This window comes from Pterocles gutturalis, unplaced genomic scaffold (genome assembly GCF_000699245.1).
Source record: "Pterocles gutturalis isolate BGI_N339 unplaced genomic scaffold, ASM69924v1 scaffold17838, whole genome shotgun sequence".
NCBI classification, from domain to species: domain Eukaryota; kingdom Metazoa; phylum Chordata; class Aves; order Pterocliformes; family Pteroclidae; genus Pterocles; species Pterocles gutturalis.
The window spans coordinates 15,952-41,137 of record NW_010123479.1 but is presented as its reverse complement, the minus strand read 5'-3'; the positions used below and the strand labels follow the sequence as shown (position 1 = coordinate 41,137).

The 25,186-nt window shown below is 38.6% G+C and overlaps 1 protein-coding gene across 1 annotated transcript in view; it reads left to right on the top strand.

Moving 5' to 3' along the window:
• Positions 1-25,186, top strand: part of KLHL2 (kelch-like family member 2) — a 59,757-nt gene that overhangs the window by 19,061 nt on the left and 15,510 nt on the right. Inside the window, exon 4 of the mRNA XM_010077927.1 lies at positions 16,069-16,231. Coding sequence (XP_010076229.1) covers positions 16,069-16,231 — 163 coding nt within the window. The remainder of the gene's footprint in view (positions 1-16,068; positions 16,232-25,186) is intronic.

The window sequence follows — 25,186 nt, the reverse complement described above, 5'->3', positions numbered from 1 at the left end:
ATTCAGTAATGCCAATACAAAATGTTTTTCCTCTGTCTTATGAGCGCCAAGGCATTTGAAGACTACGTGGTGTGCATGCTGCCACGCAGCTTTACTGGTGGTTCTACTGTGGGTCACAGGTTATGCCCTTGTGAGGATGCTGTAGGAAGAGTGGGAGGAGAAAGGCTGGGCAACAGCTGTATATGTAGAGGTTAAGGACAGAGGGTATCTTGGCTGGTGCTTTCAGCTTTCTAATTGATAGCTTTAGTATCCTTTAATGATATTTTATGTAATAACTCCTGTAAAGTATTTGCAGACACCCCCCTCATCCCCTTTAATATATGATGAGTAAGGTGCTAGTTACTGAACCCTGAGGTGACAGGTTACAACCTGCTTGGTTCTGAGGGAGTTAAAATATTTGTCATGATCTTTGGCTCTCTCATCTTCCACATCTTTCACGAGTAGGTGTTTGCTGGACTTGGCTTGATCTTGAGACCTAGAAACCTTTCTTATGCTGTCCATCATCATATTTCAGCTTAGCATCACTTTTTAGGCTTCATTGGTGAAGACCTAGAACCTTCTGTCCATAAACATTTTTTCTTTGCTAGTAGGTTTCAAGCAACTGCACTAATACTTGAGAGCATTTTTTCTTTACAGAAAGTGGTTTATGTAATAGACTGTTGTGTGTCAAAAGCTGTCAGTGGTTGGTAATCTTATTTCCCTGGCACATTGTGATGGGCTTGCTCTTGGCTGGGGGCCAGCCCACACACCGGTTCACTCAATTCTGGCCTTCCCCCACCACATCCCAAGGACAGGGAAGAGAATTAAAGGAGTAAAGGGAAAAAAGGATTCACGGGTTGAGATAAGAACAATTTAGTAACTAAACTACAACAGTATTGAAAATAATACTATATACAAATATACGAATGGGTGATACACAGTGATAGTGACCCCCTCATACCCAATGATCCTGCCCCCCCACCCGAGGACCAAGGCTCAGCCTGTTCCCGGCTAACGATCCCAGAGCAGGGAGAGTCCCGAAACCGCACTCACAGAACAGAGATAACAGTCTGAGCATCTCAGACCTAGAGCTCACCCGGGGAGGGGGAGAAGGCCTTGAGAGAGCGAAGACCTGAAGCAAAAGAGGTCTGGAACAAGCTTCCAGAGGGTCCTCACCTACGTACTGGGCATGACGTGTATGTTGTGGAATAGATTATTGGCCACTTTGGGTCTCAGTCCTGAACCTAAAATCCTGGGCTAGTAACCGGGGCTGTGCTCCCTCCCAGCTTCTCCTGTTTGCAGACAGGCAGAGAAGCTGAAAGACCTTGGCAGCCGCATAAACATCACTTTTTATCAGCTTTCTTCTGAGCACAAATCCAAAACACAGCCTCTTGCTAGCTGTTATGAAGAAAGTTAACTCTGTCTCAGCTTAACCCAGGACACACGTGTATTATTAAAGGTTAGGAGGAGATTGAGTTCTTCATTGGATCATTTCATAGAGCTGTGAAAGTAAACAAGCTTTTTGTCTTTCTGCTCATCTCCATCATGGCTATTAAATTCTGGAAGTTCTTTTAAATTCTGAAATCATATCTAAAAAAGTAAAAAATAATTATAAGTAAAATAAACGAAAATGTTTTCTCAAGCTGGCTTATTGTAATGACTTCATGATTGAGATGGAATTAGAAAAATCAGTTAATCCTGATCTGCGTTGAAATCATTTTCTCTATGGTAATCCAAACTTTCTCTTCTGTTCTTTTATGCCAGCATAGTTTTAATAATATTAGGGGCTTGCTAACACTCCAGAGAGGTACTTAAATCCAAGCTAACGTGAGCTTCATTACAGACCCTACTCACAGAAACATGTTGAAGTCTTACTGGGCAAGAATTTATTGTTGGACTAAACAGTCTTGTAGTATACTGTTCAATTGTGTGCTGAAAGAGTACCAGTGAAGTACCACTGTTTTCTGCTACTGTACGTATTTTATACATTAGGCCTCAAGCAGCCATCTGGTTAGCTCTTTTGACCCATTTTTTTGTATTTGTGACAACTGCTTTGAGGATTTTAATAATGTGAGGGCACAACTAATATGTGGCTTAGCTGCAGGAGAGACAGTGGCACACTTTTTGAATTTATGTACCTTGTAAGACGTGTCAGGCAACAGCAAATGATCTAATTTTTCCAGTGAAATAATCCTACTGTGCATTCTTCATTTGCTTATACATGCCTGCCTGTCAGGAGAGTGAGTGTAGGAGGGAAGGGAGAAGAGGAGTATGATCTTTCTACAGGCATATTTTATTACCAATACAAGCTTCATTAATTTGTGCTTTAAATGAGTAAGCTTTGCATAAAAGAGCTGCTGACTGAAATGCTAAGCAAACAATTTCATGAGGAAATGTAATATTTTGTGCTCTGTCAGTTTTTAAATGTGTGTTGAGTACTATATATTTTTCTCTACATATTTTTTTTCCATAGCGTATCTTTTGTGACTTTACTAATTATTTATGTGCAAAGTAGAAACTGCCTGGCTTTTGGGGCACGATAATATTAGGTGCGTTGCAGAATAGATGTACTTGCTATATTGTCACTCCCCTTTCTATGTTTGTTTTTCTTAAGACTGAGAAACTGGGCTCTTTAGTTTGGTTGAAGGTGTATTCCAAAGCCTCACACCTGGCTGATAGACATTTGATGCCCTACTGTAAAAAATTCCTTTTCTAATTTTGTTTATTTGGTGATATTTAACAGAAAGAAATCACACTGGATACTTAACATGAGGAAAGTGTTAAGGGTTGCTGATCTAGTAGCCTGATAATGGCAAGGCGGCTGCATCTCCATGTCCCCAGGCTCCAGCTGGTAGTGATGCTGAGCCTCTGTATTTCCAGTAGGTCCATGCACAATCACATCTGTGCATGGCCGGCCACACAGATCAATGCAGACACTCAGCTGTTATCTTGGTTCTGTCGTTGAGCTGGGCTGTCTTCCTAAGAAGTCTCTTGGATGTGTCTGTTCAACACCTTCTTTTGCACTGTAGTGTTAGACCTAGAGCAAACCTTCCCAAATTTTGTTCCTAGCCAAGCTGAATAAGTACAGTTCATACTTCTTCATTTAGGGATAAAATTCTGTTCTCTCCCCTTGGTTATAGATGGTGTGGTGAAGTTCCAGGAGGTGGGTAGCCAAAGGAGTTTGTAGAGAAGGGAACTGCTGTTTCTGTACAGCTACAGCTTTGGTTAAGGTAGACAGAAAACTGGTGGCAGGACCACCATAACCAGGAGAAGCAGATGGCACACGGATATGGCAGCTACTCTTTCCTGAAGTTTTCAGTTTTACATTCCCACCTTTTCTCTTTAATTTTCTGAAGATACCTTGCTGCTATTTCTCTCCTCCAAGATGCTTTATTCACATTTTGCTGACATTTTTCAGCCAATGAATCTTTTTTGTAGCATCTTTTTATTGCTATGGTCTTGCTGAATGGGAGATCCCAGAACTTTGTTCATAAATAAAATTGAGTAGGCAGAAGGGTATGAGCCTTGTAAGAATGAAAAGATACCTGAATGGAAATTTGGGCTGTTGTACATCAGCTTGTAGTAGAGAAATTCATAAGGGATAAACAGAACTGAGAACTAACACAAGAGAGAAGTGAATCTAAAATGTGGATCAAAAGGTATGAGGAGTGAATCAAAATTGTCCTGAGGCTGTAAAAGACTGTCTTGACTATCAAATGCCAGTCTGTGGGGGAGGCACAGAATCTTAAACTTTTTCTGGAGAGAGACTGAGGTCTTACAGACTGAATCACAGATTTTTCCCTATCTCAAAATCTCTGTTCCTTCAGAGGATGTTTTCGGGGGTGGGGGAGGGGTGTGTGCAAAAACCACTTGTTTCTGCTTATTTGGAAGAGAGACTTCTGGGCAAAGGCGGTGAAGAGGCTTATAGCTTGGCTGTATCAGCATGGTTTAAGCAAGAGCCAAGGAGTGAATCAAACTCATGCAGGAGGTGATGGGGTGAGACAGAAGTGGGGTTGAGGTAGGAGTAAGTTACAGAAGAGATACTGATCTGTAATCCTGCACTTCAGAAGCATCTGATTCTGATTAATGTGGGAGGTGAATGGGAAGTCACTGAAGGATTTAAACAGGCACGTTTAATTTAAATGATAAAAAGAATAAGACACTTTTACTCAGCACTGCAGCTCTAAATATAACAGCTGTTCATTTCCTGCATATTGTTTCTTTAATGAGTGATTTAGGAGAGCGTGTAGGCTGCCAGAGCCACGCATGAGAAAAGTGCCAAAAACTAATTAAGGTAGAAAGTCCCAGTTATGCCAACGGACTGTGCAAGGTGCATCCTCTTACAGATCAAGGACAGGATTAGAAACAGGGTCAAAAGATAAGGCACTGAAGTAAATGAATATGAGGTCATAGGGCAAAAATGATTTTATAAATATGTGAAAAATAATCCTTGTGTACCTACAGAGAGGAAACTTTCACAGTGAGGTGTCTGAGACTGTATCAAATCGTTATATTGTCTAGCTGCCTATTCCTTACAGTTTAAGCTCACATTTGAGTAAGTCAGTACAGCATCACTAGTGATCCTGAACATAGAGAGAGTGTGAAAGATTTTTTTTTTGTTAGTGTCAGGTAACATAAGGGAAGTTCAAACTTTCTATATGTTTTAGAATTCTACTTAAGAGTTGTGCATAGCTCCTAAAACCCTCCTGTAAGTCTTTGAGTGGTCCAGAAATAACCATATCAAAGGCTTTTGAAAGTCAAGTTAGTTATAGTCCCTCCTAAACTGTCACATGATAAGCAATAAATAGATCAAGAATCCCTAGGAAGCACAGGAATAAATAGTTGGTTTTCACTGTATCAGAATTGTTGTCATGTGTCACAAGCTTCTAAAGAAGGATGAATTTTTTTTTTAATTTTGAAAAGGAGGTAGCAAAAGATGTAGGTGCTAAACTGGTTTAAGGATTTTTTTTCAAGACTGGACAAAAATAGAATATGTGACTGCTTTCTAGCTAAGCTGGATATTGGGCTAGCATGATTGCAGACCAAATTTCATGTTGGAAAGTGTAAAGTAATACATGAAAAGAAAAAGTTGAATTACTCCTACATATTACTATGTTTTACATTAACAACTTTTCCTAGAACAGAATAACATACTGTAGTCACCTTAGAAAAACTTATGCTCATTGTGGAAGTGTCTTTAAAAAGGAGTGTAAAAAATGGCACAGCAGCATCTGTATGTCACTGCATAGATCTGTGTTCTCACCTGTAACACTGATGGATGGTCTGAAATATGACAGCAAAAGCACGCTTTGGGGAAAGGCTTAAAGCTGTTAAAGGCATGGAAAAGTATAATTTAAGAGAGACTTCAGGCCTTTTTTAGGTTGAGTGTGAGATAGCTAAACAAGGACTCTATTTTTCCTCCAGTATCTATTTGTTTCAAAGACTCCACATACACTTTTTAAGGGTCAAAGAGTGAGTTATGTACTTATACTGAAAATAAGCTTTTCTTTAGGATACCTAGAGAGAGGAGTGTACAAAAACGTACATGTGCATACATATTGTTGTTGTTGTTATTACACTTAAACAGTGGATGCCTAATTAACAGAGCTTATTGCTGCAAAATGCATGGGAGGAGCTGCTAGGAGGCAGAGGGAGAGCAGTATGCTTTTCTAGCTGTGCTGGTTGGTTTGGAGATTATTACCTGTGAACCTTGAGTCACCATTAGATTGTGTTTGAAGGCAGGTGTTTTCACCCCAGAAGGTTTACCTCCCTAATTAGGTGAGAGCATATGAGGTCCAGGTCTGGGTTGGACTCACCTGTTCTACTTTTCTCCATCCTAGGTTTCTTCTTCCCCTTTTCCTTGGGAGGGGGGAAGACAGAGGAAGGAATGGTGCAGATGGTTGCAGAGCAGTGCTGTGAAGCTTTGTTTCAATAAGTGCTGAGCTTAACCACATATTGGGAAAGGGTGGAGGACATAACAGACTCTGTCTCAAGCCAGGCACCAAACTTGCTTCCAGCATGGCTGGGAGTGTGGAGGAGATCTCTGGTTGGTTGCAGCAGAGCTAGAGAAAAATAGTTCCAAGGGCAAAAATTCTGCCATTTCTTCCTCTTTATCTTCTACCCTTCTCCTACTCTTCAAAGAAGCCTGAATCCCTGACCCACCAACCAGAACCATAGCCACCACCATGATAATTTACTGTCCCCTTTAAATCCTGGAAGACCAGACTCTTGTCCCTTGGCAGCCCTTACAATTTGTTTCCCTGCAAAGCATTGGACACTACCAATTTTTCTTAACTGAAGTTTGTTTTAACTAACTAGAAATGCTGTTCCAGTAGGTCAGATGTATCCTTGTGCTTCAAGAGCAAGCTACTCCTTACATTTCAAGGAAATGTTCTCTGTTGTGGCTCATTTACTCCAGACTGTGAGGTTTCATGCACCTTTCTCTGATAATGGATGAAGATAGGTGTTCTGAGATTACCTGAATGAATAGGCTACTGCTTTGGTCTAATATATAGTTAACCCTGTATTTTCATTATTAACATGATTTAAGGTTGGTCTTGGAACTGAGCAGAAGTGCTCAGCTTCTACACCAGAAGAGTGTTGGCCTTCTGAAAACAGGGTAAGAAGAACATGCAAATGGAAGAGCATGCAGAAGGAAACTCGAAGTTTATTTTTTTTCATGCAGTTGACTAGGAGGGGATGCATCGCTGCTGCTTTGTTAGAAGACGCTGATTTTACCCATTATTTGAACCTATATTTAGCTAAAAAACTGTGAAGTTCTAGGCTAGCCTGGAAAATATTTTAAACTGTTTGTTCTATGGGCCGGCTAGGATTGGGATTCTGTTGTGAGAGGTATAGCAGCAAGCTATAAGTATGGTGTCGACCAAAAGAGCTCACAGACTTGAACAGACTTTAAAAAAAAAAAAAAAAAAAGAAATGGAGAAATGGTGACCCACGTGTAGGTCAGAAGTAATCAGGACTCAGATCACAAGTTTTCTCATTCTAAAAACCTGTTGCCTTCCATCCTGCCTCACTACGAAGTGGTTGCCCTTTAACTAGACATTAATGAATAAGAACTTTTGTATGTGAACTGCCCTCTCGGACTGAATAGCTTGTGCAGCATCTCTGAGTCTGTGATCTTTAAAACCATCATGCTGCTAGGCTGTGTTAGAGACTCTTCTCTGTCAAGTCAGGTGAAAGCAGCTACTTTCTTCTCAGATATGACCTTTACCATAGGCAACCATGTATCTATTTCTGTGTATGACCATAAAGCTACCTGTGGCAAAACCTGAAAGACAGCCTGTGCCAACTTAAAGCTCAGAGGTCATTTGCTCATTTTTTAAAGTGCTCTATGCAAATGAAAGCACGTGTGCCTGTCCACCTCCCTGTAAAATCCAAGGTGCTTATTATGAGTAAATTAAGCCACTTAAAGAAGAGACTGCATGTTTGACCTCTCTCACTTGCAAGTAGGTTCAGAAGTACGTTGCTACATATAACATAAAATTTCTAGAAGCTGAATAAAGGCTTTCTTGAAAATGTTTCTGTTTTCTGGATATTGGTCACACTTTAAATCATGAAATGTGCGTTAAATCTTCATCTGAAAAAAAATTCGAATGGGAGGCTGGAGGTGCCATTTTCTGTGGGAATTCTGTCCCTACGTACCTGAATTTTGTAAGCACAACTTCTGAAGTGATTAGGAAACCTGCCACTAAGCCTAATGCCTTTTTTTTTTTTTTTTTTTTGAGAGGTATTCCCCTGTGACATTTCTAGGAGAATATAAATATAGTCTGCTGTAGGAAACTGAATTGTAAGTGAAAGATTATGTCAATAAAGTATATAAACATAAGTGTAATGCTAAAAGCTTGGGGTAATCAAATGTCTTCTGAGTCCAGTGCAGGGCCATTTATTGCATATTAGATGTTAATCTTGGCACAATTTTTGTATTGAAGATGAACACCATGGATGCAAAGCATTTCTGTTTCATGCTGTTTCTGTTGTCCTCAGTTCTTGGTTTTGTATTAATATAAAACCTGGCGGTATGGATGCATCTTCTGTACCAGAGAATGGGATAACAGAAAGCAGAGGTTCACAATCTGCTATCCTAGTTATGCTGCTATTTGTTTCCAGCACAGGCTATAGGGTTTATGCAAGTGGTGTTGCAATCCCTCTCTAAGATTGCCAGCAAATATGCAGTTATACTAGGAGAACAAGACTTGTTTGTTGCAAATCATCAGTCTGTAATGCAGAAAAGCCCCAACAACCAATTCCTTCCTCAGTGCCCTGCCCCTCAGTCCCCCCAAGGTAATTTTTTTATTCTTTAGGAAACATGGCACATGAACGTTTTGATTCTTTTGTCAGCATTTTACGTCTTTAGTTTTAGGGAATATTTTAAAATTGTTTCTTTCGTGGTAATCTTTGGTGTAACCAAACTCAGTGTATCTGCCAGTGGGGTCTGAGACTGAGGGTGGTCTGGTACTGAAGGTGTGAGGTGTTACAGGTAAATCCTACAGCTGAAGCACATTAGCTAAAAGCATCAGCTGATACAGTAGTTCTTAATGTGGGTCAGCCTTTACAGAAAGATCGAAGACCATGTGGTGTGAGTTATGTTATCCTGCCTACTTAAATTTTTCAGCTTCTTTTAATCCTTCTGCAGGGGAACTTTGCATATTATTTGACTGGCTACTACTTCAGTTCCCATAGTTGAATAAATTGTCCAGTTTCTGAATGGCAAAGTTTAGTAGCAAGTGGTTTTGTTCAGACTCCAGTTAGTCTTGCTTACATTATCCTGAAGGTATTTTTATGCAGCTGTATAATCTTTTAAAGCACTGAATTACAGTAGGATGAAGGATTCTGAGCTTTCATTTTAGGTTACTTGCTGTACATATACTTAAGTTCAGTGACCAAACCTCAAATCAAAAACTCAATTGCTGTCAAATCAAAATGTCTACTCTTTTTTTTTTTTCTCACTGAAAGAAAAATCTAAAATTCTAACTAAAAATACTTTAGGTTCAAGAATGTTTCAGTCCAAGTGAGACAATGTTTCAGTTCTATTTCTAGTATCTTTTAACAGAAGAAGAGGATATGAGACATCACTGTCGACAAAAATAACCATCAGAACAGAAAATCAGTCTTTCTCTTGTGTGGAGGCTTAAGCCAAAATGCACTGTTACGTGGTGGTTAGGACACTGTTCTGGTAGAGAAGATGTAGGAGAACCCTCAAGCCAAACAAGACTGCATGGTTCTCCCTTGTAGACCAGATGGACACCCTTAATTAAAGTGACCCCTCTGTTATTTAATTTACTTCATGAATCTTGTTTCTGCACTTCAGTAACCCCTGACTGCATCCCAAATCCATCCTAAAATGTCCACACCTACCCCCTTTAAAAAAAACCCAAGAAAACAACAAAAAACCCACCTCCACCTGAAATGTTTTAACGAAGTATTAATAGTTCATTCTGACTAATCTTCTAAAGTAGTATCTCTTCTAAAGCCTGTCTTTGAGCAAATCAATTACATCCTATAAATTGCATGTCACTAACTGAAGTGAAATCTTAGGTACAGATTGTGATGCTGATTAAAAAGCAGATATGTAAAACAGTTACTTTTTCCTTACACTCCGTTTTAATCTGGCACACTGCTTTCCAAGTTGGGAGCTGCTTAATATTTTGTAGATGGTGTCAGTCATTCAAAATATTACCTTATCATGATTATTTGCTTCTTTGCAACTGAAACGGTGCTCTACCAATTTGTGTCTGGTACTAAGGGAATGTGAAGGAATAGGACTGTATCTTGATTAGCAGTCTGATTCCTTCCTCTGATACTATAAAACTGCCACTCGCACCTGATTTTTAATTAGATGGGGCTCGTTAAGCTGAAGGATAAACTTATACATCCAAGTCTTCACTGTGAAATAGCCTATGAAGTCAAGGGTGTTGAGATACCCAGAAGGTGCATTTTATAAAATACATGTAATCATGTTCTAAACTTGCAGCTCATGCATATCTTTAAATCCAGTGCAGCATCTTATTTGTGTATTTTAACACTGGAACGGTGCACTTAACTTGCGCATGTTGCTCATATAGAAATGGTAGCAGGGTTGAATTTTCCAAAATTGGAACTTTGACATTTTGTTCCACAAATGCAAGTGTTACAAATATTTGTATCTATTTTAGTGTTTTGTATGAATACTCCCAAACAGCATAATTTCAGTGCAGTGCTGAATGATTTCTCTAGAACTTAGACTACACTTGAGTTACAAACCACAATTTTAATTACAGCACAGATGCATGTAGATGAGAATTAAAAAAAAGATAATTTAAATGATCTTTGGCAATTATTTTAATTTCTTTCTTCCTTATGCCTTGACAGTATAAATAGCAAATGAAGGAGTTTAGTTTGCTGAAATGTTTACTTAATCCTGAGAAACAGAGGTTAAACTTTACTGTATATCCTCCAGATTTGTTTTAGGGCAGGCATTAACATAACTGCTGCTCTCTGAAATTGATTTAATTTTAATGTCATAACTGAAAATATGGAGTATGGGCAATTAGGAAGGATATAACTTGCTCTCCTGTGGGCTCCTATGTTGTGTTGTACTGTGTTTGGATTCTCACACATCTGCTTTCCTAGGTTAGTCTCTTTCCTAACATTAGAGATTTGTATTCTTTCTCCTCCATGTGATAGACAAGGAAATTTTTCTGGTTTATAGAGCATATTATTAAATTCTCTTGGCATACACTGCTTTGATTCTTTATTAGCATATTTGCTTCCAAAGTACTTTAAGTTCTGAGAAATTTTTGGTTTTGTTTATGCTGTGGGATCTTGTTTCCAAAACTGGCATTATACTGATCTTAATGCATTGTTGGTGGGTAAAAGTTTGAATTTGGGCAAGAATTCATGACAGAAATCTTAAAGAAATTCCAAGAAATTTAAAAATAGCAGAGATGAAAATACTGTCTTAAGCATCTTCAAACTGCAGGTAGCGTTCTGGCTAGGAGAGTATCAGTACAAAGAGGAGTGCAAAGATGATATAATGGATTGATGTCAAATTACTGAATCAAATTGATTTAAATCAGCAGGCAGAAAGTTTTCATCAATTTAAATTTTACTTTGTATTGAACTTTTTAAAAGCAGGTCCAGTTAAAGCAGGTTGAGGGGCCCATCTACTGAATTTTGAATATATCCAAGTGTGAAGATTCTGCAGCTTCTTGGAGTAACCTGTTCCAGGGCTTAACTACCCTCATGGTTTAAAAAAAAAAACAAACCACAACAAACAAAAAAAAAATCCCACAAAAATAACAAAAACCAACTTAAATCCTTTTTTCCAGTCAGATTTTCCTGTGTTCCTACTTGCCTCTTGTCTCACTTCAAGAACAGCCTAGCTCACTCTTCTGTACTCTCCCATTAGATAGTTGTGGGCTGTAGTAAGGTCTCCCCTTTGTCTTCTCTTTTACGGCTGAACAAATTCAGTTTTCTCAGCCTCTTCTTGTAATATCACATGCTCCAACCCTCTCATCATCTTGGTGGCCCTTTCGACTGGACTTGTTCCTCCATCCTCAACTAGCAGGACAGTTACTAAAAGCTTATGTGTTGCATAAAGTGGTACTAACTTGTGGGAGCCAGAGGCTGCATGAAGGGAGTGTGGCACTGAACTTTATGAAGCGAACATACTGTGAAGGGATGGCTGCTAGGTCATCTGGCAGCCTTGGGGAGTAGGAATGCCCTTGTCTGGTGTGGAGGCACTCCAGGGCAGCTTCTCTGACTAGCTGCTTCTAGATAGTCCATGAGGAGGGTTTAATGTCTGATACAAAATTTAATGACTTGAAGATACTTGGCTATGTTTTGATTTATCAGAGATACAGCAGTATACTGAAATCACAACACAAACACGACACAGCAGTTGCAATACACATTTGGATCACCATGCAAAGGTGATTCCCGTTACTGGTCTCTCTATGCACACTGTCAGGTTGGTGGACACCCCCGGTTCACCAGGAAGGAATATGTGGGCTAAAGCCAGCTCAAGCCCATTGCTCAATTCAGAGCTCCTTCTGTTGGTTGTTCAATTTTTATACTTTATGTTGTGCTGAGCCACATATACATCTCTCACGCACTGGTCTGGCTAGCTGGGGAAGACATTACACTCTACTAATTATTTTAGAGAAGGCTGATTACGCAACCTCATGACTCACTGGTACAGCTGTATATCTAAAACAAAGGTTACCCTCCAATCCCCCTTGTGTTGAGGCAAGTTCAGCTTTCTTTATACCACTTGGTGCTCATTCCTTACTTTTCTTCCCTGAGTTCATAGAATCATAGAACGGTTTGGGTTGGAAGGGCCCTTAAAGATTATCTAGTTCAACCCCCTTGTCATGGGTAGGGACACCTTCCACTAGACCAGGTTGTTCAAAGCCTGGTTGCTCAAAGAGTTCGTCACCCTTGCCCTTCTCCTCTGAGTCTTCTTCTGTTGCAGGGCTTTGGTCAGTCATGCATGCTGTATCTCCACAAGACTTGTAAACGTGTTCTTTGTGAACTGATGGGTCACACAGAACTGGAGAAGTGCCTGCCCATGCTGTGTGCTCCTCTCCTCAGGGTTTAATATGGGTATATTTTGGTCACATGAGGTAAGCATGTCCAGTTGCACAGGGGTGAACAGAGTCATGATGCTGTCTGGAAAAAGAGTGAGAAAAGCTACAGGCAACAATCATACCCTCAGCCCTCAACATAGTCATTGCATGTGTCTGAAGGGCCACAAGAGAGGGCAGCAGCCTCAAATATGGGCTGATGATCTAGCTGAGTTATTTTGAAGGGCTTGAATCTACTCTGTCCCTGTGAAAACAGGGACACAAGTTTAGGGCCTTAAGTGGATCCCTCCTGACTATGCAGGTGACTCTGTAGGTGGATTTTAAGTGGTACGTGGTCCTTCTTGTCTCAGTGGAGTTGGAAAAGTGTATTTGGCATAGCGGGTGGAGACAGCTTTGGGAATAGGAGTGTCACTGCAGGAGGGAGAACCAGAAGGAGATAACCAGGGAGTAGCCTTCAAAGACTTGTCAGGGTTAAATGATCTGCTCTAGGAAATGTAAGAGGCATTCAAGGATTCATCACCATGAGGTTGACACAAAAGAGAATAAGTAATTTCTTACTTGTCATCTGTAATAATGATCTGTTCAGTTTCTTTGATGGTAAAAACAACCACTGCTGTGATGAGGATAATTTTTCATAGAATAAGCAATTGGGGAATTTTTTTTCCCCCCTCTGTATTTCTTGCAGTACAAACCAGTACAAATACTGAAGTATTTTTGATCTTTGAAGAAAAGTTAGGCTACCCTCTACTGGCTATTTTTGGAAATAAATCTGAGCTATAGCCTACAAGTTTGGAGTCAGCATCAGTTAAACTTAATGTACACTGCAGGTTTATTATAGGAGTTTTTATGGGTTTGAGAGAAGTTTGGTTTTTTTTTTTTGGTTTGTTTTTTTTTTTTTCTGGCTTCAGCAGAGTGAATCTGCCTGTGACTAAACTGTATTTTTAAACACATGTTGTTACAGCTTTCAGGCTAACAGTTCTATAGGTACACATGGAAATAACTGGATGTTACCACAGCTCGTTGCCTAGAAACCAAAGCCCAGTGTATAAATTTCAATGGAATAAATTTGATGCGCTTTGCCTCTTCTAATTCTTGTAACATTGCTTTACTGTTTATATGAGTGAGAAAGCGTCTCGGTGTGACTGTTTGTACATACAAATCTTAAATTCTTTTCTGCATACTATTCTCAAATTTCACCACTGCGTTTCTTTTACTGATTTGATGATAATTTTATGTGTTTTTCTACTGAATACATATCAGCAGTCAAGGATTGTTCTCAAAGCAGTCAAGGATTGTACTCAGAATTATTTGCTCAACTATACTGATAACATGCCTAAAATTATCTAGGGTTGTGTTTGAATTAGTTAGTGAAGTTGTAAGCAGGTGCGAAATGTTTGCTTCATTGGGAAAAGTTGTGTAAATAGTTGTATTAGATTTCTACCCCTGATTTTTGGTATGTAATTTCATATCTTATCCTAGAATTCACTATCAAATGAATTATCCACTTGCTGTTATAACTAATCATACTGTACTTCTAATAATACAAATTATATTACTAATGTTATCTTCACATTTTCATAAAAATATGCTAAAATAAAATGAATTCACTCTACTGTTTTAACCTTGTCATTAGTAACCTTAAAGCTTAATAAATTTGTTTTTGAATTCTATGGCTTTATCTGACACTTGTACCTATTACATACAGATTTTCTGCATTTATTTTTATACTTATTTGATATTTTCAAGGTTTACCTAAGATTTAAACTACTTTTTAGTTATTTTGCTTAGCAGCAGTCTGTATCTCAGTGCAAACACATTTGTGTGTTTCCTTCATTTGTGTTTCATTAACAGTTGATATTCAAAGCAAACTCTTGTTAAATATTTGATCCTTCTTTTTTGCTGTCTAAGTTGGTAGCCAAATGTGTAGAACAGAGGCTATAGTGGATTATTGCTTTAAAGTAGGGATTAATATCTTGAGGAACAGAATGATGGTTTTCAAGCAGGCTGAAGGGAAAGGAATAGCCATAAATAGTAGAAGAGGGACTGAAAAATGAAGTTTGAAGCAGGTGTTAGTTTTACAAGGCTGTATCACCTTAAGTCCTTTTTGTTTTAGTTTGGGTCATAGACTTTTTTCTTGAAATAAAACAAACAACTAAAGAGTAAACAGCAGTAGCTCGTTAGAAGCCAAGTAGATAGATGCTTACAGAGGTGATGGCAAATATTTGATTCTACGGTTACTAAGATCAAAGCTTCTTCCAAAGGGCAATAATGTAGAAGTATATTCTGCAGCTTCCACGTAGTAAGTGTTACACAAGTTTCTAAATTGTTTTACTCTGCTCTTCCTGCTCTCTTTTTATTCTTCCTGTTTTCTTCTTGTTTGACTCTTCTTAATTCTATCCAAGTAATTGCTTAAATGAAAAGCAAACATTAACAAGAGTAGTGCAGCTATTGTCTTTGTATTTTTTGCTTGCTTATATACTATAGGGCTGCATCAATAATGTTTTCTCCATATGTAAGTGAACAGTTGCAAGACTTCTGTGTTAAAGATCCTGCCTGTTGTCATTCACAACACAGTAACATTAACTTCACACTTAAATGTTCTAAAATAGAAGTCTCATTAAAGTAACTGTCAAAGGCATGCTGTCAGAAGCGCCGAAAATTAAAATATTGTGAAGAAGAAATTGTAGATAGCAGTATGGAATTTTGCTCTATTAGAGTTCACCTAAATCTCATGTTTTACTGGGCAAATAAAATATATGTTATACAGGTTTTCAAGTTATTTTTTACTTTATGCTTACTCATGTTTTACTGGGCAAATAAAATATATCTTATACAGGTTTTAAAGTTATTTTTTACTTTATGCTTGCTTTGTGAAAGTTGAAGGATAAATACATCATTTACACTAATTCCTTACTGATATGGATTTTTAACGAGTTACAGAATATTTTATATGCTCAGACTTTTAAATGCCTGAATTGTCATTCTTCCAAGAGGGTCACAGACTTCTTTTGAAGCTGAATTGAGTCTTTACTGAAATCAGTTGCATAAAGATGCTTATTATTGGTGCTAAAAAATAGTGCAATGTCCAGTGCTTGCATGCAAACAAGTTTTACATATTCTGTCATGGTCTAGAAAACTTTGATTTAAAGAAATATCTAATGTTGAAGGTTTGGAAATGAGATGTAATTATGGAGTGTCAGAACAGTGAGAGGCAACCTGAGAATGAATATTGGGAAGAGTTTACCTGAAGTGTGAGAACTACAATCTATGGAATGATTTCCTAGTGAACACAGTAATATAGATGATGTTTGTTATTTTAAATCTTAAATGGTATTTGCAGGGAGGTAAAATCATGTTTAAATTGTCTTTTAAGTTCTTCAGTCGCATAGTGCTGAAATTTTCCTCTCTGTCTTAGTCTTATTTTGTTTTCTGTACTGATATTGGGAATAATCTTGTATAAGCTCAGAATTGAATTGGGGTATTAACCACCTGTTTCTTCTTACAGGTACTGCTACCAGCAGCTGGTCTCTTGCAACTGCAGGATGTGAAAAGGACTTGCTGTGAATTTTTGGAATCCCAGCTTCATCCTATCAACTGCTTGGGAATTCGTGCTTTTGCTGACATGCATGCATGCACAGATCTCTTGAACAAGGCCAACACATATGCAGGCAAGCTATCATTAGTACAGCATATAGCTTGATATATGTGTGTGTGGGTATGGACACATGGGTTCCATGCCCACCCAGCCCCACCCAAAGGAAACCTAATTGCATCCAGGGTATTGCAGACATATCTTCTAACAAAGAGTGCAGTTGATACGAATCTCTTTATGAGAAGTAAAATCTCCTGACTGGAATATAGTTATCATAAGCACAAAGGGGCAGCATCTTCACAGGGCCATGCAGTGTCCAAGCAATTTGTAATCCAGAAAGAAGCTAGGTTGCTGTTTAGAATTTTGCACTGTCACCTAGGGGAGGAAATCGGGAAAGAATTAAAATTCTGGCAACTGCCACAAACCAAAGTCTGTAGGAAGTATGTAGGGAAGAAAGAATACAAGGGTATGAAGGAGTGGGGGATGCTATCTGTAGCTCCTGTACTGCATTGGCTAAGAAGCAAGAAACGTACCATGAGTATTGTGTTATCAACTTGTCTTCTGAAAATCCTACTCATCTACCACAAGAATTGAAATTTCCTACTTTTAAGGGTACCTGTAGTCTCATTGTTCTACCTTGATACAAAGTAGATAGAGGGGCATCTTCTAACTAACCATATAGCTCAACCAACCAAACTCTACTTTCCTTGTAAAGAGCACTTGCCATTGGATTGCTTCACATTTTTTCTGAAAAAAACCAAAACAAAACAAAACGTTTGTGGGTTTCTTAATTTTATTATTAAAACCACGTTGTCATGGTCAACTTAAAGACTGTTATTCATTTCTGTAAGAGGACTGGCTCATCAAGGAATCATAGAATTGTTTGGGTTGGAAGGGATCTTAAAGATCATCGTGTTCCAACCCCCCTGCCATGGGCAGGGACACCTCCCAGTAGACCAGGTTGCTCAAAGCCTCATCCAGCCTGGCCTTGAACACCTCCAGGGATGGGGCATCCACAACTTCTCTGGGCAGCCTGTTCCAGTGCCTCACCACCATCATAGTAAAATATTTCTTTGTAATATCTAACTTAAATCTACCCTCTGTCAACTTATAACTGTTACCCTTCGTCCTATTCCTACACTCCCTGATAAGGAGTCCCTCCCCATCTCTCCTGTAGCCCCCTTTAAGTACTTGAAGGCTGCCATAAGGTCTCCCTGGAGCCTTCTGTTCTCCAGGCTGAACAACCCCAACTCTCTCAGCCTGTCCTCATAGGGGAGGTGCTCCAGCCCTCTGACCATCTTCGTGGCTCTCCTCTGGACTTGCTCCAACAGGTCCATGTCCTTCCTGTGCTGAGGACTCCAGAACTGAATGCATTACTGCAGGTGGGGTCTCACGAGAGCAGAGTAGAGGAGGAGAATCACCTCCCTCGACCGGCTGGTCACACTTCTTCAGATGCGGCTTTCTGGGCTGCAAGCGCACACTGCCGGTTCATGTTCAGCTTCTCATCCACCAATACCCCCAAGTGCTTCTCCTCAGGGCTGCTCTCAATCCGTTCTGCTCCCAGACTGTATTTGTGTTTGGGATTCCCCCAACCCACGTGCAGGACCTTGCAGTTGGCCTTGTTGAGCTTCATGAGGTTTGCATTGACCCACCTCTCCAGCCTGTCCAGGTGCCTCTGGATGGCATCCCTTCCCTCCAGCATGTCCACCACACCACACTGCTTGGTGTTGTCAGCAAACTTGCTGGGGGTGCACTCAATCAATGTCAAGTTTTGACATTTTGAAAATTAGATTCTCATTTTACTTGCTGTTGTGAATGAAAAAGCAATTCTGATTCTGTGATGGAGTACTAGTAGCATTGTATGGGAAGGAGAAAGGAGAATAATTATTCCTTTTTTCTTGATGCTGGTGAGGCTTTTGGTGGAAAAATGCCAAAACAAACTTTAAGACGGATGCAGACAGGCAGAAATGAATCTGAGGATGTCTAACATGAACATATTAAGAAAACAGGCTGACCTATGACAAAGACTATGAGAGAGGAGAGTCCTTTCAGTCAAGAAACTAAAAGGCTAGGAGGCTGAGAAGGAAGGCAAGTCTTACTGTGTGTAAAAATGACTGAGAATGAGTGAGCTCAACTTGTGAGATATTTTTAAAGCTGTTTCATATATTGAGGAAAAATCAAACTGTAAAAGTGACACGGATCAGGCAAGTTGTCTGTGGAAGTTATTGACTCTCCACTGTTAGGCAGCTGTAAAAAAAAAAAACTGGTTAGACTAACTTCTGATTTTGGTTGATATAAATCACATCTGTGTTCAAAACTAGATGCCTTGAAGTTCTTTCTAGCTTACAGTTCTATGATTCTTTGAAGCCTAAAATACTTTTTCTTTACATTACAAATACATTTTTTGCTGTGGGAAACTGATATACAGGTAGTTTCAGATAAAGTATTACTAAATCGGTAATGAATTAAAACCTTGTTTGACTGCTCTTGATTCCAAGAAAGGTTGCATAATGTAGATTACTAAAAAATAAAACATTGTGTAAGCTTGTAAATTGGTAGTGTAACACTGTAATCAAAACTAAGGGTTTTAATCTGTTCAAGTAGCAATGATCTTACTGTTCTTTTGTATGTGGAGTGCCTTGGGTTCTTGATGTTTGAGTTGAGACTGAAGATGTTACACTGAGGAATTACTTTTTAATGGATGGTTTTTGTAGTGAAAAACCCCCTCTCTTTTGTAGTGTTTACCTTACTAGCCAGCAAAGTAGTATATCTTGATTAGAGCTTTGGCAGTGAATATTCAGAGAGTGGGACAAATTTGTTTGGAAATTCAGAAGTCGTGGGTTGCCAGAGGTTGAGGGTGGCTCTCAGGTATGCCTCCTTACATGCAGCTTGCGCTATCTGCCCAGTCTTTTCCTGTCTTTCAGTATCTCTTGGATGTTTCATTGCTGCTTCAGGTTCAGCAAAACTGATTTGCTTTCCATCTAATCATCTTTCCCTTCTCCCTGTCTTTCTTTGTCACTGGTGACTTCAGTGTTCTACCAGTCATTCAGGTTCATAAACTTGACAACTTTAACTCTCCTCTGCCATTTGCTCTCAACTACTCAGTTGCATGTTCCTCTATTTTTGTTTCTTCCCTCCCTCCCTCACAAATCTGTTCTACATCATGTTTCCCTTTTGCTGCAATATAATTTGATCTCTGCCATAAATTTCTTTCTGTGTGCTAAGGTAATTTTACTACTTTTGCAGTATTCCTTTTCCCCCTGGATCAAATTTCAACCTCTCATTCTTGGTATTTCCAGTTGCCCACTGGATCCTGGCAGAGCAAGTTCAGCAGTATTGCCCTCACTTGAATCTTTTATTTCATATCTCTCTCTATTACTTTTTGTGCTTGGAACTAACTTTCTCTTTCCCCCGTAATCAAACCACCTTCCATTTCTGTCAAATTCCTTCAGAAAGCACTTTCCTTGTCTATGCTTCCCTTTTTGTCATTGTATTCTTGGAGTCCTGCTGGCCCGTACCACGAGCTGCCAGCTCAACTCCTACTGTGTTTTTGCTGTATCTGCGTGGTGAATTTTAAAGCAATGCACAGTCTGTTCTTACTCTTGAGATAAATATACTGTGCGTAGTCAGGGTGTGAGCTGCTTCATTGCATTGCGCTGTCTGAGCTGCCTTCTTTAATCCCTAGCACTCTGTCAGGCTTTGTATGAGAGCAATACAGAAAAGAGAAATATCCTGATAAGGCTGCAGGAAAAAAAATCATTATTTTATTGCTTTTCAGAACTTTTCTAAAATGTACCGCAACCAACTAGCATCATTAAATTTAATACGGAGTTAAAACTGAAGATTTACCTGAAATAGAGCACTAAGTGCTTCAATTCATATGTCTAGGTCCAAATAATATGCTTTTTATTGTCTTGAGTACTTTTAGATCTCATAAAAAGAAGAATTTTGATGAATGCTTTCAGTTGGCTTAATTCCTAGAAAATCTGTTTTCTGGTATAGTTGGTTTTTCTGTTGTGTTTTTGGTTTTTTTTTTTTTTTTTTTCCCTCTTCCAGGAGATTATAGTATGTATCTCTGTCAAGAATGGATGTTTCAGGAAAAAACAGAAATGCAGCAAACGTAATGATTAGGTATCAACAGAATCCGCGGTTGCTGTCTTAATTGTGAAACTGAGGTATATGCATCAGCCATACTCAGAAGTTTTTAATCTAGTGTATTTATGTATCAATTTAAAAAAAATTAAAAAGCTATGCAGGTTGGTTTTGAAAGTACTCTTTTGTAATGTGCATCTTACTAGGGAAGTTCTAATGTGTATGTGACTAAATGAATTTGTAATAACTGTATGTAGATTATTATGCAAAAAGTAATTTTTTTGTCTTTGAGTAATATAATATAAAATCCAAAAAGCTATCATATTTTTGACCTTTTATGCAATAGGAAGCAAAGCTCACATTTATTAACTAGAGTTAATGTTCAGATTTTTAATGTTTTAGGGAACATGATTTATTACAGCTGTTGCTTAATTTTGAATTTTAAATTATTTTTTCCAACTCTGATTATGCCATAGTAACTTCTAAACTACTTCCATTACTTCTAAACAATCTTTGTTCATTTTAGTGGTCGAAGCTACCCTTTATATAGATTGTTTTCTAGAGATACAAAATCTCCCTGACAAGACCTTGAGCACAATATTTGTTAAATGTATTTGAGAGCAAAGGAACTGAGTCCAGATTGTAACCCTCCCCTCTCAGTGTCATTTTGGTCAGGCATCCTTTGCTATGCTCAGAGAGACTCTGCAAGCAGGATACACACAAGGGAAAAGGAGAAGGAAGCTATTTGTTGGTTCTCCCTGGGACTTGCAAGCTAATAGGCTGAGCACCAACATGCTCAGTACTCCTGGTAAAAGTGCACAGAGAGGCAGGATTGGCCTCCTTTTCTCCTTGAACGGGCTGATTGTTAGTGTTGCTGGATTTCTGTCTGCTGGCTCCCTGTTTTTCTTCTGTATAGTTTTATACCTTTTCAGGTCAATGTTTTTCCTCTTGAATTTTCAAGCTTTTTACAGCCATCATAGCTTCTTTTTCCCCGTTCTTATCTCAAATGGCTCTTTGTACTTTGTCAAGGCTCTTTCTTACAACTTAAAAAAAAAAATTCTCAAAAGTCTGAGACAAAGGTATGTTTCTGTGCCATTTCAGAATTAGGCCTTGCATCACAGACAGCTAAACTCCCAGGAGCACGCATTTCGGGATTAAGGCTTCAGAAACTAGAATGTGTACAGAAGATGATTATTAGATTGAAAAAGCAGTGTAAATATTTCCCTGCTAGATAAAATTAAAAGCATGTGAATGTTTAACTTCTACCAGTCCTTATTTTGTTACACTTGCTATTTTATATTTAGGAAAAGAGGCAGGAAGATGCTTCTGCTAATAGACAATGATAGCATAAAAACAAATGGATGCCAATGTAGATCAGAAGTGGTTAGAAAACTGAAACTCTGGAAATTTCTTCCACTGAGATTAAAACACAACTTTCATTAAAATCGGTGCTTTGTGATCCTGTGGTGGGGTTGGTCCCTCCTGTAGCAGAATGTGAGATTTCTGTAATTTAGGAGTAATTGATATGCATCTATTATTCCTACAGAGAGAGAGGCCTGAAAATAGTGGAGATGATCCAAATTACTTGGAGTTAGCTTCTGTTGCAATTAAACTTTCTGAGGTTCTACCTGTTCTCATGATGTTCCAGAAAGCAGCCTTGCTCCGGATCTTGTCGCGCTTGCAGTCAGGGAGGACTATGTAGAGATGAGGCTGCTCTCCCCCTTGTGAGAGGATTCCTACGGAGAGCATGTGGCATGAATGCTGCTAGTCAATAAGCATCGCTCCTCAATTTTAGCCTGGGATGCATCTTCTGCAACCTTAGAGGATGTTCACAAAATAACAATTGTTCCTGGGAACATGGTGCATTTTATAGTTGTGGTAATGTTACGTACAATCTGAAGATTGATTGGTAAAGCCTTTTAGTGAAGGAAGGGGGTTTGATTCTAGGAATTCACTAAGTAAGATAAGCGGTAGGAATGGTAAATAGAAAACCTTAGGGGAAGGAAATTAATCCACCATCAAAAGAAAGATATCTATAGGAAAAGGGAGAACTAAGAGGGGTGTGCCATCTTGGACTAGAGAGACACTTGTGCAGCGCTTAGGCCTTGACAAATTTCTTTGTTGTAACCAAAGAATAATAATGTACTTCCACTAACCACATATGCCAGTACATGGTTTGCAAACGTTGGATTCCCTGTGGAAGACATGTGACATTTGTATGACCAGCTTTACACACTAAAGCTTCTTGGCTTTTAGCATCATGATGAGGAGAGGTTGGAGAAGCTTTTGTCAGGGGATCTTCATATGCGCTGTGAAGCAGGGATTGCCGTGTTGTACTTAACCATGGGACACAGTGTTCTGGATTCTGGTGCTCCAAGTCTAAAACTTTGAGCCCTGACTAGACTTGGAACATGCATGTCTTCTGTAGACTATTCTTGTGTGCATTTGTATGCGTAAGATTGAAAGGATGTTAGTTAGCAGAATCGTTCTTATGATTCTGTTCTGAGTAGCAACGTCTGTTGCTATGCTTCTGTTACCTTGGCTGCTATGAATTTCATAGTGTTCTCAAAAGCAGTTATTTAAGCATAAGATTGACAAGTAAATCAGATTTTTTAAAAATGTGATTCTCCAACTGGCAGAGCTTGTGTGTACCGCTTTACAATAAGACTGGGCTCCTGCTTGACGGGTGTATTATGTTAGGCCATTAGCAAAGACTTTTTGTCCCAAGCCAAAAAAAACCCCACAACATGACATTGTGAAATGAAACAATAATTAAAAAAAAACCCCACTTTAAAAATTATTTCTTGCTACATATTTTTGTTTCCTCTGCTTGAGAAGTTGTCATTGTTATTTTAAGTGAACGTAAGGCTCACATGTTTCCAAGCTCCCATGCTCTACATTGCTGTAAAACAAGAGGTTGTCAGTTCAGAAAGAAGCGATGTTTTTAAAAGGTCTTGTAGCATTTTCACATCAGAAAGATGCGGTACTCCATTTAATTGATAAAAAAATCATCATCTGTTTTGTGGGACAGAAATCGTTGTCCTAAACCAGACAAAAGACACTTATGAGACTCTAGATATTGGATTGTAATATTTTGTTTCACAAATTATTAGACATTGGATTACTGTCATGAAAAGATCTAGGAAATACAAAGGGTTTTTCTGGATTTCTGGCTGCACCCTCTGGCAGTGGTAACCTTTAGCCATGTTTCTCATATGTGTTAATGTGGCTTTGGGAAGATCTTTGGGAGAGGATTTCTGAAAGTGTACAAATTATTAATATCTGTTTCCAGAAATCTTTTAAAGTGTCATCAGCTGCTGGAACACCTCAGAAGAATGTTAGAAAATGACTGAAGCCAATTAATGATGGAACAGAAATTCAGGCAGTCTTCAACAATGTCATACACGGAGACAAATGCTGACAACAGCCACTGTGATAAAACATAAAGGAGATGATGGGTTATAGTCTTTTATTTTTGGCCACCATGATTCTCTGAAATGTTTTTAATCTGAGGGAACGTCAGCAGACCTTTGCTTCTGTATTTGTTTATTCCATTTAGTAAAGGCAGTTAAGCTAGGGAAAGTCTGACTGTAGGTATATAAATGAGTGAAATAGTGTTTGAATTAATCCACAGCTGTTTATAGCATAAAATGCCCTATGCAGATTTCAGATGTATTGTTCCCTCCTATGTAATTGAAAAATATAAAATTAGTGACAGTATCTTTATGGCCAGCTAGACTGTGTGGCTTTCAGACACAAGAGGTAGGTCAAGCACTTAGTGCTGCTGTGTGTATGCAGACTATGTGTCTCCAGACTCATGATGAAAAATACCAAAAAGTGGTACTCTTAGCTTCTGTTATCTTCCTTTACTCTCCACAATGGCATTATTTATTATTCTTGCAAACATTTTGTTACTAGCCCCTTTCATGTTGTTAAGAACTTTCTTTTTGTCCTTTCAGTTTGTCCCTGAAGCTATGCTAAGGGAAATGGTAAGTTGCATCCTACTGGTACAGGCCAGACAAGGACAGATCTTCAGCTATTCAAATAGAAACTCTCTCTAAAATGTGAAAATCTGTTTTTCATATGCAATTGGAACAGTTATTTTAGAAATGTCCTAAAATGGAAGGGATTTTTTTTTTTTTAAAGGCAGATGTTAGTTTTGATAATAAGCAAGTAGAATCCTACTTCCTTAGGAAGTGGAAATTTGGGAGTCAAGCCTTTGTATCTCCTAAGCCAGCTTGTTTCCAGGCTGCCTGACTCTGGAGCCAGCTGGCTTCAATGTCTGGGTAAAGTGTCAAGAAGTGGGGCAGGATTCCAATATGAATTTGTTAGAGTTGCACACTGTGTGGAAAGAAAATTAAGCATTTTGTTCTCTCACAAAAACTTCCAGACAGATAATTCTATCTTTTTGCTTCTCTAGGAGACATTCATGAAGAAAGAAGTATGTTACCTAATGCAACAAATAAAAACCAAGCTAATTTGAGATCTTGCAGGGGACAGATTCATGAAATATTTAATCATGTCATAAGTTTCATGATGTTTGATGTTGATATGTCCAAATCATCGAAGCTTTCAGGATGTGAGCAATAATATGGGATAAGACAAATCCTAACCCAGAAGGCAAAGAAATACGCACACCCCCCATACTATTTTTCTCTCATAGTTACTGGAAAAAAAGAGGATTTAAGTGGGATTTTTGATCATTTAGTACTGAATCATTATTTCAAAGATGCTAATATTGTTCTTAAAAGAGAACAAAAAGCTTGAATTTGATAAGTGTTATTCTGATATATAATAAAATAATGCCTTCTGTCTTCAACATTTAAACACTTTTAGATAAATTACCATTGGCAGATTTATTGGTGGTTTTTGTATTTCCTTGTTCTTTTTAACGTTCTAATAAATTTGAGTAATCCATTTGCCTATAATTTCAATTGGC